The 19,691-nt window shown below is 40.1% G+C and overlaps 2 protein-coding genes across 5 annotated transcripts in view; one reads left to right on the forward strand and one right to left on the reverse strand.

Moving 5' to 3' along the window:
• prkcaa (protein kinase C, alpha, a) overlaps positions 1-9,871 on the reverse strand; it is a 148,921-nt gene extending 139,050 nt beyond the window's left edge. For 2 of the 4 annotated variants that reach the window (XM_022205431.2, XM_022205430.2), the window contains exons 1-2: positions 9,488-9,870; positions 7,805-7,836 (exon numbers count right to left, since the gene is read on the reverse strand). In XM_022205431.2, the coding sequence (XP_022061123.1) occupies positions 7,805-7,836; positions 9,488-9,654 (199 nt within the window). In that variant the 5' untranslated portion in view covers positions 9,655-9,870. Of the gene's footprint in view, positions 1-7,804; positions 7,837-9,487 lie in introns of all 4 variants that reach the window. The other 2 variants (XM_022205429.2, XM_022205433.2) reach the window with 2 other exon arrangements.
• A 4,149-nt stretch (positions 9,872-14,020) lies between these two features.
• On the forward strand, positions 14,021-18,666 carry LOC110958757 (beta-2-glycoprotein 1-like). The gene is made up of 8 exons (XM_022205434.2): positions 14,021-14,210; positions 14,463-14,642; positions 15,675-15,771; positions 15,871-15,947; positions 16,277-16,462; positions 17,418-17,597; positions 17,840-18,037; positions 18,433-18,666. Exons 1-8 carry the CDS (start codon positions 14,105-14,107, stop codon positions 18,546-18,548), a joined length of 1,140 nt encoding a protein of 379 aa, XP_022061126.1. The 5' UTR covers positions 14,021-14,104; the 3' UTR covers positions 18,549-18,666.
• Positions 18,667-19,691: the final 1,025 nt, after the last annotated feature.

Raw genomic sequence — 19,691 nt, forward strand, 5'->3', positions numbered from 1 at the left:
ATGTATCTTTAATTTCTAAAAAAATAACAAACAAAAAAAAAAACTCCCATTTCCCCGATGCTCACTGGGTTGTATCCAAAGCAGAACTTTTCCTTACACTGCTTTATATTTACATACTAGCTTTAGGACAATGCTGCCGTCTCATCTATGAACCAAATGACGTCTGCCCTGCCAGACCAGGAGCAGCACTTAGAGTTATTACGGCTTCGAGTGTTTTCATTTATGTTAATTTTCTTTTGACAAGCCCCTGGTTGCCTCAGAGATCTCCAGCTACTTGCAGCATATTAACCATGCCACCACCGTGTTACTAACAGCAAACAGTCATCCGTCTCACATACATTTAGCATGACAGATACACTCCTATTCTAATCAACCCAGATGTCTGTTTTCCTGTGTTTGACGTGCTCCGAGTGCTTCCAAAAACTTCATGCCGCACCTGAACGCCTCCTTACGCAGATGGAGCAACAGAGCTGGTGCAGCTTCCTCTGTGTCGACGCAATGTAACTGACTGGTTTTACATGAGAACTCTCTAAACAGCTCATTGTCGTTTCACAGATTGTCTCTGTTTTGGGAAATTACAGATCACATTTGATTGTAACATCACATGATTTTAACTGTATTAAAAAATATTATTTTACAAATATTACAAATTAAATATTAAGTTATTTGAAAAAAAGTGATTTAAAAATGGTAAATTGTTAATCTTTTTTTTTTTAACTGTGACTTCACCGATTTCCCCTGTTTCGTTAAATTGCAGATAAGTAAATTGACAGAAAAAAAGGTCATGAACATTGTTACCCAAAACTGTAAATAACATTCACATTAAATATCTGCATTTATAAATATTAGCAATTTGTCTGATTACAACATTTGCCCATAAAATTACACTTTACTGTATTTAAATCCACAGAACATTTTGTTATTTTTAGAGAGGTTTACCATTGTTTAAAAGCAAAGTTTATAGGTATAAATCTTAAAAAGAAATGCATACAAAAGAAATAAAATTATTGTAAAAATGTTGTAAACTTGTCAAACTGTAATATTACATTATTACACTGTATTTAAATAAGCTAAAAATGTCATTATTTGTCCAAGTATTTAATTTGGGCAATAAAAAATATGTTTTTTTCCAGTTTTTTTAATGTTACACAATTGTACTGTTTTAGACATAACATTTTCTGGCATAATTGCTGCCAGATTTTCATCATTTTATTAAGAATTTTTTTTTTTTTTTTTTAACAGTGTACGACTTGTGTTAAACGCTTCTTATGGAGAAGATAAACTCAGAGCCATGAGCCCTTCACAGCTGAGGAGGTTATAGGGCTACCTCTGGGTATTTGCTGGGACAGACTTAGTTATAGTCTCTGTCAGAGAGGCCATATCTCTCTCTGTGTCCCTTCACAGGCACCAGGATACACTGTACAGGTCACAGTCCTGGAAAAAAAAACAGTCTATTATTTAGAGGCAGTCACAGTGCTAATGATTGTAGTTTCTTAAAGGTGAATTCCTGGATCAGAGACCGAGCCTTAGTCAGATAAATATCTTCAGAAGTCACTACAAGTGTCAGTATATGCTGTGTGGAATATCCTGCGACAAGGATAAATAAGGAACACCTTCAAACTATTCTGAGTATTATAGCTACTAGTAGAAATGTGTGCTTGCAGTGCATTTCACTTTAGCCATTATGCTGAAGCTGGAACAGAATAAAACTTCCAAAATTACCACCTGAAACGAACAATGATCCTTTTACAGTGCTATCATCTGACTAGTCAGGGTAGAATTGATTATTTTGAGGAAGAACATAAAGAAGCTGAACGAGCGTGCAAGGCTTGAAGGTACAGGATTCCCACATTCAAGTTACTGAGTTGCTAACATCTGCAGAACATGTGTGTCCCCTGACAAAAGCCCTTACGTAATCCAACAGTGGCCGTCTGAAAAGACAGAACAAGTGCCCTCCTATAAACAGAACCAGTGCTATGCATAGCAGTGTGTATCATCAGGGAACCAAGGAGCAACTCTAAATATAGCCTGTGTTGAACTCTGCCCCTTGCCTTTCTGTCAAACACGCACAGAGACACACATGCCATGCTGCCTCTTCTCAGATCCTTCCAAACAATTTCTAACTCTTGTATCGTCAAGTCAGTCTTGGCCAAAACAGTGTGAAGGTTGCAGGTGTACTTGTGAGAACAAAACCATGGAAGGTATGACAACAACAGCCTGCAGAAACCCAATAACTGACCACTAATTCCCTCCAATTAGGAGATCAAATGGTTGGATGTGTGTGTGTTTGTGCTCTACAGAAAAGAAAAAAGAAAGCCCATATAAGAGTGAACCCATGGCCTGACACCCAGGGCAGAGGGCACTGAAAGAGGACAACTGGTGAAACAAGCAAACAAGTCGAAAAACAGAGATGAAAAGAAAAGAAACAGAGACAGGTGGTTGCATAGGCTATTTGCCACAGAAAATTCAGCTGTTAGCATCAAAGCTATTAGTAATGAATCGGTGTCTTTGTTCCAAGTATGCCGCCTCTTTAGAACAAGGGGGGAGAAAAAAAAAGAACAAAGAATGATGGCAGAAGCAAAGGCTTGGCCACTAAGGTAGCGGAGATAAAGCAACAGATGTTGCAGGGTGGTCTGTGATTTCACAGCCCAGACCGACATAAGCCGAGGGCTTGTGAGAATCTCGGACTGCAGGGGTTTCACGTCTCTGTCACAAAGCATTTCTTTTCACAGTCATTTCTTGGAGGGCTGGCTGATGAGAATGAAAATCATGCTGTAGGCTTTCGTGACTGAAACTGTCACAAAAGACAGACACTTGAAGTTTGAATCCATATTTGTGGGGGTAAGCAGATATAGAAACTTGCTAGAGGAAAACTGCAGGGGAAAAAATATGTAATATCTACTAATTTTGACATTGATTTTAATTTTGTTGCATACCCTAAATCTGAAGGGCCACTTATGAAAAAAATCCAGCTGGATTAGTACTTCAAAAGGTCCATCACTGAGGGCTTAAAACCCTTGCTAGTTTTCTACTCACTGCTTTAACACCACTAAATTAATATAATTGCATTGCGGTTGGTAGAAAAAAAAAAAAAAAGGAAGGACATTCCTCCTGAAAATAAGCTGCTGTACTTCCACTTATTAAATAAATGACTGGTGATTGTGCATTTCAGGGCAGATTTGATTTTGCAATACTGACTGAGAAGAGCTGCTTCACTATTTTACTGCAGATATACTGCTGAGCTTTAAACTGTTGTAAACTCTAATGTTTCTCATGAAAAAATGCAGTTTATTACAGGTTGCATAACCCCCATGGAGAAGTAAAAGCATGAACCGATGCACTACTGCCCAAACAAAGCACAAATCTGACATCTAACAAAAATGGAGCCCTATTAATGTTGTCTGCTTGCTCTTAACGTCTATATTTTCATGACCATGTCGGACAATGTGCCATTAGCCAACACTTGAACCCTGCTTTGTATAAAGAATCTAAGCCAAGGTTTAGATAAGCCATCTACATACAATCCGCCTTCACTTTCTGGTTAAACCTGACACATCACCGGTGGTGAAAACCTTGAGTATTAAAAAAAAAAATTGGTTGCATGCTCTTTGAACAGTTGACAATACGACAACAATAAGAAATAAAAGAAGAATACATCCGTCAGCCAGCATGAAAAGGGGTCATGGACACTTACGGAGTTTACCTTTCCATTGACTGTCAACAAAGGCCTTATTGGGTGGACACAGTGGCGGACGTGAACGGGGTATTCTGTCCAAACACTGAGCAGCACAAGATTAGCAAAGCCATTGAGCGTCAATGGGACTGGGAGGATTCAGTCTTTGTGTGGTCATCAAACGCGTCCAAGCATCAAAGAAACAAAGGCGCAGGGTCAGTTTATTTACGACCAGTTGGTTGGTCGGAGTGAGCGAAATGCCCAAAATGACAGTTTTGTGTCCATTATTCTGAATTCTCATTGCACTCTCAATAAAAATGTCACCCTTGATCTTTGCATATGTTGGGCTCGTCCACAACAGAAAAGCTCATTAGCTTCTGCTACCATTAGAGAATACTGGAAAGCCTCAGGTTAAATTCAATTTCCTATTATCTGCCAATAACCCAACCGAGAAACTCATAGGTCGTCTTCCAGAAACCATTACACAAGCTCAGATCCATCAACTGCCTTGACACTTGTAATACACAGATTACAGTATCTGTGCTGCAACCAATGTGAAGCAGAAAATGGGACCACATCACAGGAACAACCCTCTTTCTGCTGGAATGACAGCAACAATGTTTTGTGAAGTCTTCTGGTTTTGAGTTCATCTCTCCTTTTATTCTGAAATTAAGCTACAGTCAGTCCAAAGAGGCAGTTGTTTATATTTTTTGACTATTACGAAATTTATTTATGACGATTTTTGCATAGCAGAAAGCAAGAACATGATTTTTTTTTTTATTTTTGGTGGTTTAAAGTAATCACTTTCTGCCTTTTTCAAAAGAGATAACAGTGAAAACAGCAGTTAGATGGACTCAGTAATATGGGACAGTATGCTTATGGGTTTTAGCTTACAGTAGCATCATGGTAACATCTGCATCCTCATAGAAAGCTCAGTTTGCGGCAGAAATCTAAACACTTCAAGAAGGGATCCTCAGTGGCTGACAGAATTTCATGGCTCGATATGAATAGGTTTCACTGAATAAATGCAAAGCAAGCTTAAACCTTGGAGCCTCAAGAGATGAAAGCAAAATGAGAGTTCCTTAACCAAAGCTAACAACCCGGGTTCCAAGGTTTTCAGAGCTTAACAAGATCTGGATGGTAAAACAGTCGAGCGGCACGAGTACAAATTGCCCGGCTGTATTACAATGTCATCTAAATGGTGATTTGAGACTCCCGGCAGCATCGGGCCAAGAGGCTGAAACAAGACTCCAATAGAACAAGTAGCCGAGGACGGACAGATCGCTCACAGCGCAGATAACATCGACACAGTTGCTCACTGATAGACCTATTTGTTTCCACAACATTAGCTTTGCTGCCGCACTTTATTTCAAGTGTCATTTTAAGGGACATGTTTTTTTTCACCTGGCTGCATCATCTTACATTCAAGAGAACAAAAACTCTGTTCTGGATGTAAAACACCGTAGACAAAGCTCACATCTCCCCAATCAGTATTACTACAACATTTGTTCACAAAAGGTCATAAAATAGTGACAACTACCCATTTTGCAATATCCAGTTTGACATAATCAAAATGTTTGTTTTGTCCAAACAGTAGTTGAAAACCCAGTTAAAGACAGCTAAGAAAGCAGGAAAATATTCACATCTCAGCAGTCGAAATGAATCATCTGACTTGTTATTTATGCATATTGAATGAACTTACATATCTGACACTCAAACCTCACAAGTTCAAACTTCATAAACCAGACATGATGACGTCATTCTGTGCAGCCAGTCCTATTCTTAGAAAAGGGACATTTGCAGGGCTGAAAATTAAATGTCACTCTTGTTACAGAAATGCCACTCCACAGCTTATCACTTTGTCATTTTCGAGTGGTGACTGGGAGGCTTGCTGTCTCTGCTGGAGGACTTGACCCTCATTTTATAGAAGCTTAAGCTTAATATTTGATGGCTAAGCAGATGTGAGAAAGCAGGAACCTTTCTCTCCCTTTGAATAACTGCATTGCCGCCATCACAATCGTCCTGATAATACGGCGCCATGATTTATACATTTTGCAGCTCACAAGGCCCGGACATCTGATGGAGAATTAAGGAGTGGTCGGCGTTTTTGAGAGGCGCAGTCAGTGTCTGAAACAAAAACAGACCCAGAGGACTATTTGTGCATCTTAAGTGACTCTGACATCCTTCTAATCAGTTCATCATCTCCTGCATCAAAAGCTGTGACATTAACAATGAGGCGGGACGAGATGACGGGCTGCTGTGAAAGCAGAGGAGGGGGCCGTCGGACACGCTGACGATAATGTCGGGTTATGCAAAAACATGATAGGCTATCAACACTCCGACACCTTAGACTGACTCATTGCTGAGACCGGTTTCACCCAAGTGGGAGCAAAATACTGAAGGCCTGAGAGCAGACTGCATTTCACTTCTGTGAGAGGCGATCACATAGAAGGAGTGGGTGTTGGCTGTCGTGTCCAAAGGGGAAAAGACAGATTTACGTAAGCACATAGGCTAATATGCACGGTGCTGTAAATGAACAATTCCCAGACTCATGGCTAATAGACACACAAGACACTACAAAGCTTCTACATTTATCTGTATGATGAGTAGTGACTCAGTGCATGTATCAGTCTCCCCCGACGCTCTCCAGAGACGTGACTCTGAGTCATTGAGATTAAACACCTTGCATGGAAAAAGTGTTTATCTTTAAGTTTCCAACAGAAAGACACCGTCTTCTGTCCAAACTCTAAAAGAAGAAACACACAGAGAGTGCTTCCAATTAGGTGACTCACTGGGTATAATTTTTTACTGTTTTGACTCTTGCTTGACTCTTTAATCACACTTGACTCAGATGACATAAAAATAGTCGAGGAAATGCTCTGAATATAAACCAGTCGTTTGCAAAACCTGCACCAGAGGAAATGCATAACCTAAAATGCAAAATAACGGAATGCGGACTGCAAATGTGTTCTGTTGAGTAAGTCACAATTTTGTTTATGCATGTGCAGAAGGACACACAAAACCACTAACAAGTGTTTCACCTCCTGCAGTTAGTGGCTGTAACACGAAGCGCCTACAAAAGCAGGAAGGAGGAAAACTGCAAGCAAGCAAACATGTAAACAACACCGGATTGAGAAAATTAGCTCTCATGACAAAGGAAATACACTTCATACCCCTGTTAAAACGGAATTTAGAGGGCAAATACCGAAAGCAAATACAGCTTTGTGTGTTGAAAACTCCACATTTAAACGAGAAGCTTGCAGTTTTGAACTTTAAAATGTCCTGTGGTTTGCTTTTAAATGTCAGTGCTGCATATTCAGCCCTCTGTAAGAAGAGTATATGCATTAAAGTGAACCAGTTGTTTGACATCCTCTGCTGTGCTACCTGGGCACTCAGAGCCAGACTCAAACTTTGGCAAGCCCAAAGGTTTCCACATTAGATGAGGAATTTTGAGAGTTGATGCATGCTGAAGCGCCAAATGGCAGCACCTTCAGTGACAGTGGTCATGGTAGGGCTAACAAGAGCCAAGAAGAATGTCCATCATCCATCTTCACTTTCAAGCTCTTTATCTGTTTCTGTTAAATTTCCTCCCCTGTCATTCTTTTTGACTTCCGTTACTGTCTTTTTTGACAAACTGCTCCCCTCCAACCCGCCTATTTTCACTTGGAAAGAGTCACTTTGCTGAAAATATGCCACTCCAAACTCAAACTATTAACGTGATTATCAACATGTGAAATCTAACTGAACATCGTGCAACAAGCTCCAAGGGACTACTTGTGCTGTCACAGATATCAGAACCATTAACTGATAACAGTAAGTTGCACAGACAAACAGCAAATCCCAGGATAGAACTCGAAAGTATAAATTATTTTAGGATCACTTCCTTCTTGGCTCGTCCTTTAGATACATTAAGAGACTGTGACCATAATTCTATCATGTTAATCACCATAGTTGTCTACAAATCTGGTCACAAAACAGCATCAGAAGAATGCAGAAAAAAAAACGGATCAGACCAAAATGTGAAGATTTAAAGCTAAATGTTGTGAAACCCTATGCTTAACATGCTGCACACGTCACACACACACACAGGTTTCATCTGAATGAGTCAGATGTCTTTCATTCTGGCTTTACCTTGGCACTGGAATCCTTGTTTTCCAAACCCCCTGTGAACAGAAAGAAGGCTGAATTGAGAAAATGTTCACACACATTTTTTATTAACACAAACAGCAGATGCATTCATTCCTGCAGACATGCACTCTGACATGTACATAAACTCATTCTGTGTGTTGCATATTGTAAGTCGCTGTTGAACAAGGACATTGCGGTGTTTTCACTATTTTCCATCCTCCTATAGTAAAAAGGAAGTTCCCAATGAGATATTTTTCTGCAGAGCCCTGAACTCAACCCATTCAACACCTTTTGCATGAAACTGCAACTGCACCAAGCTTATTGGTGCTGGAATTGGAGCAAATCAGTGCACTCAGACTTCAACATCTTATAGAAAGCTTTCCAAAGAAGGAGCGATGCTGTTATATTAGCACAAAAACACCTAACACCTTCAGAGGGAGGTATTCAACAGTCGCATATGGGTTTTACTGTACAGGCGTCCACATACTGTTGGCCTCATAACAAAAGCTACGCTGCTGTAAAATGATTGTTTATTCAGGATAGAAGTCACAAATGTGCATAAACCTCCACAAACAGGCTCTGCTATTTCACTCTAAAAGTAAAGCAACAAGTTGTTTGCCTTTAAGCTTAAGATCATGTTGAGCTTTGCGCCGAAGAGTGGTGGGGCACAGGTTATTATGTAAATGCTAGAAGCCACGAGCAACGAAAGGCCTGAAATCACACGCCCACCTCCAGCAGCAGAGGACTGGAAATGTGGGTGTAACTTTACTCGGCTCACAGTTAACATCACTGTAAAGACTAAACCCAAGCCTGAAAAGTTCCATGTAGACACTTCAGTCCGCATATAACACTCAGAAACTTGCGTTTGCTCATGTTTTCCAAATGCATTTCTGCCCCATGAGTGGAAAAAAAAATGCAACAATCTGTGTCTCTGTCGGTCCCTGCCTACTTCTAGTGTGTATCAATGAAAACCATGTGCATACACTGAAAGAATGCTTTGTGGCATGAAGGTGAAGACCTTTTCCATATGGTCTTACACTGCCAGTAAACTGCAGAGTTTTCCCCCAGAAATCAAGCCAGCATGCAGCTACGCAAGACAGTTTCAAGAATTTTAAAGTTGGAACGTGTGCAGAGGAGGTGAATTTATTACTCATTCAAACACTTCATCAGGGTTCAGTTTCAGGAGCTGCATAAGAGTAATGTGTTAATAAGGGATGATGACAAAAAGAAGTGCATTTTAACTGGAGCGGTTGTCATTTACTTATTAGATAAAATGTGCTCATTTAGATTTAGGAAGCAGTGAAGTGGCTCTTACCCTGAAGATGAAAACGACTGATTTAATTTCTCACTGACAAATTCCCCAATTAGTGCACGCATTCAAATTTAACTGAATCCTTTGGCTGCTTGACAGAATTTATTAACATATCCAATGCAAACCTGATAACATCAACAGCTGCCTAACTCCTCCCATATGGAAGTGATTGGACAAAATTACTACAATGTGGGATTCTGGGAGGAAAGTGAGCTGAGAACATCAAGAAACTCGTGTGCAAACACCCTGATGGCAGGAAAGTGTTTGAGAAGTGCGGGATTATGAGGGGAAAGTTAGTCTGGAGTTGTTACATCATCCACTGAACTTATCCAATCTGCAACAGGCAGCAGTCAGAGGTGGGGTCGGACACTCACCAGATGAAGTCGGTGCAGTGGCTGCAGAAAGTCGGCTGCTTGAAGAACCGGGCAATGAATTTGTGGTTCTTGACTTCGTGGACGTTCTTTTGCCTCAGAGCACCTTTCCGAGCAAATCTATTCGCTACGTCCGCGGTGGACGACTCGTTCAAACTTAGATCAGCCATGTCCCCCCTGCACACAAATCAATTAAGCAGCAGCAGCAGCAGTCCGCTCTTCTTCAGCTGTCTTTGGCTTGTTTCAGTCCGTTTAGACGAGCAGCTCTCAGTGTGGAGACAGCAGAGTGCGGAGCGGTGGCCTGCACTGGAGACACTGTGCTTACTGTCTGAGGGCTTTTCCCTGCCTGTCGATACAGCCGAGCTCCACTGACAGCTCTGTGCGAGGTCAAGGCGGCGGCAGTCACAGCAGCTGCATCCGGTCGTAGCCTTCAAAGTAAAAGTCTTTAAATCTGTTGGAGAGTAGGCTGGTTTCTACACTTAAAAATAAAAACGCAACACTTTTGTTTCTGCTCCCATTTTTTTATGAGATGAACTCAAAGATCAAAAACTTTTTCCACATACACAATATCACCATTTCTCTCAAATATTGTTCACAAATCTGTCTAAATCTGTGATAGTGAGCACTTCTCCTTTGCTGAGATAATCCATCCCACCTCACAGGTGTGCCATATCAAGATGCTGATTAGACACCATGATTAGTGCACAGGTGTGCCTGAGACTGTTCCCGCCCTAGTTCCTGCCAATGTCCAGCAACTTCGCACAGCCATTGAAGAGGAGTGGACCCCCCAAATAAAACATTATTGTGGGCAGTCAAAACAAAAGTGTTGTGTTTAAATTTTTGTTGAGTGTACATTCGTAACATCCATTTTGACAGTTGTGTTTCTAAACATCCCACAGAGTAGATAAATGTCCACTCAGTTCAGAAGGTCCATACAACAACAGTGAACTGGTTCTCAACAGTATCAACACTCTGAACTCTGAGCTTCATTCAAGTCACAGCATGTGTGTAGAGGAAATCAACAAGTGTTCTGACAGCTGTACACCACAAGGTTAAATCTGGTTAGGGTTCTTTCAACCAAAACTATTAGTGGTTACACACAACATTTAGATGATGAGAGATTCAAACGTGCAGGAACTACAGCAGTTTAGGCAACATTTATTTCAAAGACTGCAGCTGAATGTTCAGAATTACAGATCATGTTCACACAAGATCTCTTAATCAGAGGAGATGTGTGGCCCTGAGAAGGACCTTTGGTTTGCTGGATAAGAGCTGAGTTTAACCTCCAAAGCACAATGCACAGCACAAACAAAATTCAGAAAAAACTCAAGATAAAATATTAGAATCAGTGAGAGACGGGTTTATTTTATTTTCTAAGCAATTTGCATGAAGGTTGGTGTTTTAATATGGGACGACAATAAAAACAGGCCAAGCACATTTCTGCTTTATTAAGGAAAGTCTTCATATATACCTCAGTATATCAATGTTTGTTTGACAGAAATAAGGACTTATATATTAGAGAAGATCATACCAGTATAGCAACATAATTGATAAAGTCAGATACATGGATCTGGAAGATCACAGTTTAGCTAAACACATCCCATAGACAAGTGAAATAACTCTGGGATTCACGTTGAGTATCAGTGCTGAGATGCTCATTGAGAGGTTGTGTGTGGCTCTGAAAAGACACATTGGTTTGTTGCAGTGTGTGGATCTTTTACTTGGACTTGGAGGGCTTTTCAGTGTTCTCGGGCAGGACGCCGTCCTGAGCGATGGTCACAGCTTGTTGAGCTCCTCATAATTGCCTCTTTTTAATTAGACCTGCAGATGAAAATCAGAAATCAAACTGAGAGTTTTATTTAAAGTAAAAAAAAAAAAAGTATTTTCCTTAAAGTTCTTGCGAAGGTCTCTCATGCTTGTATGACTTCAAGAGCTGAACATTTCAGTTCACTGTATGTCAGAATGAGCCAGTTTGTCAGAAGATACCCATCCATTCATCTTCAGTGTTATTTTTAATTAACTGTCTGAACTCTCTGAAATTGTCCAGATATCTTAAAATATGGAAGGGAGGTTAGAATCTTAAACTAAAAGTGAAGAAATATTTAATTTAAGTTAAAATTGCATGCAATATTAACTTGATGCAAAATCTTTATTATTCTTATGTCAAACCAACCAATCTAACTAATGTTTGCAACTTCAAAGATTCATCCAAATCACTAAGTTAGACTTGCATCTTGCAATACAGTGCATGTAAATAAATCATGAAGAGGTGACAATAGGTCCCTTGAATTTGTATTTTAGAGCGCAGAAGTCGCTTTCCGAGTTTATTTTGAATGTGAACTTCCTGGTTTCGGTTTCATCTGTGCTCGTGTAACTTGACGCTGCTCTGCTCCTCTTCCTCCTTCTCACTCCGGCTGATGTCACGCAACAGGATCCGCTGTGGGAGGGAGGAGGCCCCGCTGGAGGAGTTCAGGAAGGAGGCGTCACCGTGTGGAAAGTCAGAGCATTACATGTTTGCTCTTCATCCGAAGGAAATGTTGGTAGTTCAGATACATAGACCCACTGCTTCCCTTACTTAATAAGTGAGACTACATAGTTTTCTGTATATGCTCTGTGTGTTTGTGTTCTCTGCTGGACATCTGTTACGTGGGGCTGGCTGCTGCCTCTCTCCTTGCTCTCTCTGATCTCCCTCCTCCCTTTACCTGTGCAACTACAGCACACCTGAGTGCACTTAGGGAGGAGGAGGGTATTTAGGGAGGCACGAGAGAGCGGCAGGCAGAGCAGAGATATGAGCACCACAAAGCCACATGTCCTCCCTGGACAAACGTGCGAGGGGCTTTTTGTGTTTGCAAACTTTTCTTTTGTGATTAATATTGAGTTCTTCTCTTTTCAGGTTCAAAATAAGTGAACTAACCAGTGAGCGAAGGTTCATCCCCCCATACATGTTTAGATTTCTGGGTTTTGTTGTTTTAGTTTGGCTATAGTTGCTGGTAGTCCTATTTTCGCCGTTTTCCTTCCGTACTTTTTGGTTAGGCAGTTTAGTTAGGGATGGTGGCTGGTCCGAGGGCCCTTTGTGGGGTTAGCCACGTTCACCACCCCTCTTTTGTTTCTTTTGGCCAGCAGCTACAGCCCTTTTCCTTTCACCATTATTTCTACCCTGATTAGTTGAATTATTCGTAAATAAAGCTGATGTTTTTCCCCTTCACCAACCACTCATGTTGCTGGTCTCTTTGTTTGTTTGAGCCTTAGTTTGTTAATTTTAAAGAGGCCTTAACAAGATCTTCAAAAAATATTTCATTGCATTGATCAAGGTGCACTGTTAAAAACAACTAAAATTAAAAATTTATTTAAAAACTGTTAAAAAATGATCGGGTGGCAGATAATATATTTATTTAAATGCTAGAGTTCTGTAACATTCAAAATAAAAAAAACAATTCATTAAAAAATTTGAAAACAATGGTAAAAATCTTTAAAATAGTGATATATTTTGCTGATTCAGTTACATTTTATGAAAAAAAAGGAGCAAAATACCACTTAACATTTTAGGCGTGGAAATTATTTACAGCTTTGACCTCTTTTTTTAGGCTTAGCATATAAAATAGCATTTTCTTTTTTTTGCTATTTTCTTCTGCAATTTAACAAAAAAATCTATAAAATAAAAGTAAATTGTTCAAAAATACAGTTAAAACTTGACAGTGTGACGTTACTACTAGTGTTTGGACAGGCTCTTGGATTTTCTACCGATTTGAGACATTTTCTCACCGGCTGTTATGATTTGCTTGTTATTTTTCAAACCCTTTACCGATTTCCATTTGGTTCACTGACCTGCAGAGCAGCTTCACCATCTCAATCCTTATGATAAAAACAAATATTTGCAAATTTATTGGGGTTGGATAAACCAGATCCACTGTTCTCTACAATCATATGACACTGAGCTCAGCACTCATGTCTGAAAAGCAAAATTGCAAAAAAAATAGTGAGTGATTCCAGTATTTAAAAAAAACTGGCTGCTCAGGTTGAGAACAGAACTCCAGAGGACAGAAGGTTGAATGGAGCACACTAATGTTTCGACACACACTGGGTGAATTGCCGAATTAATCCAATGTTCCAGTTTCCCATTTTGTCCTCTGAAAAAAAGCTTTGAACTGTCAGGGACTTGTTGCATGTTTCTATTCAGGACAAACGGCATTACCTGTAATCAACTGATCATTTGACCTACTTAGGTTATTGTATAATTTCACTGATTAGAGTTCACAGAGTTCCCTTATTTGAGCAAACTGGACCTCTTGTGTCACATTTCTCTACAGCCAAAAACCAAAGAGCAACTTCTTGCTTCCTGGAAACTCGTCGTTATGATTTACGCCATCATGCTTCTCTGCCTCCTTTAAGCAAACAGTCACATCAAGTAATTCAAGTGGTGCTCATTAAAAGCCTGCATGTGTCGTGAAGTTCTGAATTTATATCACAGCATGTGTTCTTGTGACACAGTCAATCAACTCTGAACAAACATGCAGGAGTTGTGACCTTTGTGCTCAACCAATAGGCGCTTCAACTGACATCTGATTGGATCGTCACTGGTTTGTTACCCAGCGGCCCTTGTGGTGACTCATCCACACCCAGATGCAAGGACACCGAGGAGACTTCACCCCTGAGAAAATGTCTCTCACTCTGGCTTTGCTGCTTCTCAGCCAAGTGGCTTTCTACACAACTGTAACATCCAAGAAAGGTAAAATGGAGCAGGATAAACGCGTCTGTATTTGTATTTTTTGCAGGAAAATTAGCCTTCACCATTACTGTTATCAGTCGCTGTCCTGTATTTGCTGACATTTCTGTACCTTATGCAACTTTTGGTGCTCAATAAGACTGAACATCTTACATATTATTAATGCAATTCAAAATGCAGCTGCAGAACATGCTGCTGCAAAACTGTGAATCTTGCCCTCTATATTTCCAATTAAAATGTGTTCTCCTTACCCAGTGTGTGGCCGACCTCCTGTCTCTGATGGCATCGATGAATCGATCCTAAAACGCGTGTACGAGATTGGAGAGGAGGTGACCCTCACATGTGGACAAGGATACCTGCCTTCAGCGGTGACAACGAGCAGAATAACCTGCACCGACACAGGAGAATGGACACGGTCCAACCTGGCATGTTCCCGTGAGTCAAGACTGTGGTGTTATTTTTAGTTCTTGAACTTTCTGTCCTCCATTTGACAGAACAGGGAGTATGTAGAAAGTGCGGGCTATGTGTGGGCAAATATTGTCTCAAAAGTACACTGCAGTAATGCTGACCTTTCAGATAAATTACACTGTTTCTCACAATCCTCAAAGAAATCAGTGCATTTTGTTGGAGGGTTTTCTTTACTCCAGAGAGGTCTGGTTTCATCTGTCTGACCAGTCACATGATTTTTTTTTAAAAATCATCCAATAAGGCCTCAATAAACATCTATAATCAGAACTCTTGTACAACCTGCAATTTAAAGCCTTGCCATCCACATCATTTCATTCACATATTGTTTGATTGTGCAAAGGGAAGTGATATCTCCAAAAGACGACATCTGTGATCTGTTACCTGACATTTATGACAACATTATCAGCCTATGGATTCAGCCAACTGCAAAAACAAAAGAATGTCGGCCATTTATTCGCATACTACTCTTCGTGCTTTTTATTTCTGAATTAAAAACACTCAACAGAATTACTTGATGAGCACAAAGGCTCAGAGGCTTTTTCACCTCAACAATGAGCAACAGTCAATGTAATACAAGCTGAAGATAGTTTTCTGCAATTTTCTCATTAAAAATGGGGATATTAGTCTGTTTATTTGTTGTAAAAAAACATAATTTGGTCTTGAAAGTATCAGTGTGATGCTATAAATATCCTTCAGTATTGTAATATGCATGCAGTTGGTTTTTAAAAAATGTGCGCAAGGAACAAAAATAGGTAAAAATAGCTTTTTAAACAAATGTGAAGTGTTTTTGTAGCAAATGGATTCACAAATTAAGAAGACACCAAACCACAAATACTCAAACACAAGAGCAAGCAGCATCAAAAATAGATATTTTCTTGTTAATTCAGTGCTGGCTGTTTTTATTATCCTGCTGATTACCCCACACATGCTTAAAAATGTTCTGTAACCAACAAGAGAAGCAGATTCAACGTTGTCCGCACTCTATCATCCGCTCTGCAGCCAAGATGTGTCCGATCCCCAGAGCTCTGCAGCCGTTGGCGATGGGGAGGACAGAGGCTCCGTTCAAGAGTGTGCTTAACTTCACATGTGATGACGGGTAAGAGTGGATTACACATCCAGTTCACATCCAAACCGATTAGTGCGAGTTGTGTTTACAGTGATATATGTCAGAATAATGGGAACTTTTGTTCATCAGGTATGTCATGCTAGGAGCCAATGAAAGCAGTTGTTTACATGACGGCACCTGGAGTAATCCACCACCTGTCTGCAAAGGTACTGCAGGGAAATATGTGCAGAGGAAATGACAACAGATTCCATCAGGATCCAATAGAGGGCATGTTTCATGCTGTGTACAGTAAAAAAAAAAAAAAGACAGTTTTGATATAATTCCGAAGCTTTTCTTTAGATTTTTGGTTCATTACTTGGTGCATTTATTTGAAACTTTTAAAGAAACACATTTCATACGTTTAAAGGTGGCGATTTTGTTGCATAGAAAACAGCATAAATTGTATTTTGGCATGAGCTTAACATGCTGATCTTTAATTGTCCTCAGAGCTGATGTCGGTATAACCCTATATTCTGCATTTTACCATTCCTTACAGCCGTGAACTGTCCCCTGGCCTTGCCACCAAGAGATGGGAGGATTGTCTACGATAAGCCGATAACTGGATCCACCACCGCGTACGGACAGGGCTGGACGTACGAGTGTACTCCACCTAAAGCACCCAGTTATGAGAGAGGATCCTGCAGGGCTGATGGAACCATACCTGAACCACCAGTGTGTCGAGGTATTCAGACATGTGACATGACATTCTCTCAATCATACCCAGTCTCACGGCTTCCCAAAATATTAGGTAACATGTGTTGCATGCTCCAATCATGCATAACGTCATGACCACCTGCCTAATATCGTGTTGGTCCCCTTTATGCTGCTAAAACTCCTCTGACCCAGTGGAACATGGATGCAGGACCTCTGGGATGTGCTGTGGGAGTGAATTCTGTGGGTCTTTTGGGTTGCAGGGTGGGACCTACATAGATCAGGCTTATCCTGGCACATTCCACAGATGCTCAGTAAGATTTGGATCTGATTTTTACATCAGATCATGTGGCTTTATTTGTGTTTAATTTAATAGATAGATAGATAGATAGATAGATAGATAGATAGATAGATAGATAGATAGATAGATAGATAGATAGATAGATAGATAGATAGATAGATAGATAGATAGATAGATAGATAGATAGATAGATAGATAGATAGAACTAAGCTTTCTTTTTTGCTGATTGTCACCAACTTTATCTAATTTCAGATTTATATTCACAGTATTAAGCTCAAATTTAATAATTACATCTTATAAATCCAAAGGAAATATTAGTAAAATGACACAATGCATTTAAAAATGTGTTTTAAAAGTCTTTTTATGTCAAAAATTTTCCATTCCCTTTTCATTGTTTTTTAAGATTTGTAATGGTATTGTACGTAAGACATATGAATTCAGAGTATACCTTAATGTCTAAATGTATTAATTATTCATTTTCATGTATCTTAAACATGTGTAACATAAAAAGGAAGCACCTTGGTTTATCTGTGTATGTACATTTCCATATAAAGTGTGAGCTTTTTTGCATCACCTTTTCCTACAAAGCATGCTATTGTTTTGTTGCTGTACTTGTTTCTTTTAATTTTACCTCATATTGCAGTTTTAGCAATTATGTATTTCTTCTTCGCCACCTTTTTCCTAGAGGTGAGCTGCTCCATTCCGACAAACATACCAAACGGCGTCATCACCTTTGCTGTCATCAGACCACACGGCTACAAGGAGAAGGTTAAATACGCCTGCAATGAGCACTATGTTCTGGACGGCCAGGCTGAGATTCAGTGCCAAAACACAGGAAACTGGTCATCAAAGCCAGTCTGCAGGGGTGAGTCAAGGGAAAATCAGATTTTTCTTCAGGCTGGATTTCTGTATTTATGTTACATCGCTGCAAAGGATCGGGGATGCAGGTTCAGCAGTCAACTTGTAAACCAAATGCGCCTAGATATACTGGGAAATGTAGGAGTGGAAATTCTGATTATCTTTAAGCCAGCAGTGATTTTACAACTCACAGTCTGGGTTTTCAATGTCTGGGGAAAGGTGCTTAAACTGCAGCGTTTTTCCACTCAGCTCCCTGCACAGTTGGCATCAAAAGAGGCCGGATCTTCTACAATGCCAAGAAGATCTGGATCGCAGACCTGAAGCCAAACAGAGTCCTGCATGGAGAACACGTCGCCTTCTATTGTCTGAAAAGAGCTGACAAGTGTGGCTACCCAGTGGTTAGCACCTGTAATGACGGATCCCTGCCCATCCCAGAATGCTTTGAGGGTGAGTTCTTGCCAGCTGGATAAGTCTGTTTCAGGCTGCTGTGATCAAGACCGACCGGTGTTCATCTAACAGAGATGTAGTACAAGCTTTCATTGGAGATATTACTAAAACTTTGGCATCTTGCACAGGTGCAAAGCGTCCATTTACAGTTGTGTCTATAGGAAACAAGTTGATTCATAACATCACATATTTTTACGTCACCCAGATTATATAATGCATAAAGGATTGTGGATATTTGTAACTGGGCTTAGGCACAACTTACTCCTATGATCTGTATCCTTTCACTGGCAGCAGTACAGTGCATATAGGTTGCAGATATCTTTAGAAAAACAGCCGTGCAGTCGAATGAAAATATTTTCTGACCGACTGCTTCTTTTATCTCTCTTTTCTTTTAGAACCAGGCCAGATCGAGTACAGGTTGAAGGCTAAAAGTCTTCCATCAGAGATCACCATGTGTGCTTCTTCTCCCCCTGCGAGTCCAACAAGCTCTACAACCCCTGCATATGATTAACCTCACGGAGTGATTAATTGCATTGTATGTTATGACAGAAGCCAACTTTGTTAATGGTCATTGCTTATTTTGTAATTTTCAACTGATGATAAAATAACTGCAGTAATTATGAATGAAATATTGGCCGTATGTGTTCCTTGACATTCGTGCACTCCTGAGAGAGAAGATCCACTGGAAAACTTTAGGGCATATTTAGTTTCAAATATATAGAGTACGCAACGCTTTTGTTTTTGCTCCCATTTTTTATGAGATGAACTCAAAGATCTAAAACTTTTTCCACATACACAATATCACCATTTCTCTCAAATATTGTTCACAAATCTGTCTAAATCTGTGATAGTGAGCACTTCTCCTTTGCTGAGATAATCCATCCCACCTCACAGGTGTGCCATATCAAGATGCTGATTAGACACCAGCTCTATAAAGTCGCCGTCTCTTTCTCCACGTATCACTGCTGCTTGAACACACCAGCTCACCTAGTCTCTGTTCAAAAACTGTAAAACCACAATGGTAAAGTGTAATACTAGAGTAACTCAGCTGTATGTCTTGGAAACTTTAAATTGATTCTAATAAAGAATAATGGAAAGTCCCAACCTGCAAGCTAACAAGTTACTCCCTTTGTTTTGTTTCATATGTCATGGAAATTTGCTATAAATGTTCAAAAACACAAAGTACAGCTGCAGATTTATTAGTTTTCTATACACTAGAGAACAAGACGACATAGTCAACAATATCCCCCGCCACATGTGATGTCTATGAGTCTATATCCAAAATAGTGATCAAGGGCCATAACTCTGTTAAATATTATCGCACAGGTCTCATTTTCGAACTTGATCAAGGTGTCCATGGTGTGAAGCTACACACTAAATTTCGTAATCCTAGCTGTAATAGTTTCCGAGAAAAGCTGTCCCCTTCATCTCGGACGGACGGACGGACGGACGGACGGAGGTGAGGGATAATAACCGAGTTCGTCCAGATGATGATCCAAATGTAACGGGACAGGATACGTGGATTCTAAGTTTGTAAGGGATTTGATTTTGGCAGTATAAGAAAGGCTGAGGTCATCTTTCCAAAAACAAACAGCCTTTTAAGGATGTAAACATATCTTCTTAACTGTACCTCAAGCCTTTTCTTCTGACTCCT

Source organism: Acanthochromis polyacanthus, chromosome 3 (assembly GCF_021347895.1).
Source record: "Acanthochromis polyacanthus isolate Apoly-LR-REF ecotype Palm Island chromosome 3, KAUST_Apoly_ChrSc, whole genome shotgun sequence".
NCBI lineage: Eukaryota > Metazoa > Chordata > Actinopteri > Pomacentridae > Acanthochromis > Acanthochromis polyacanthus.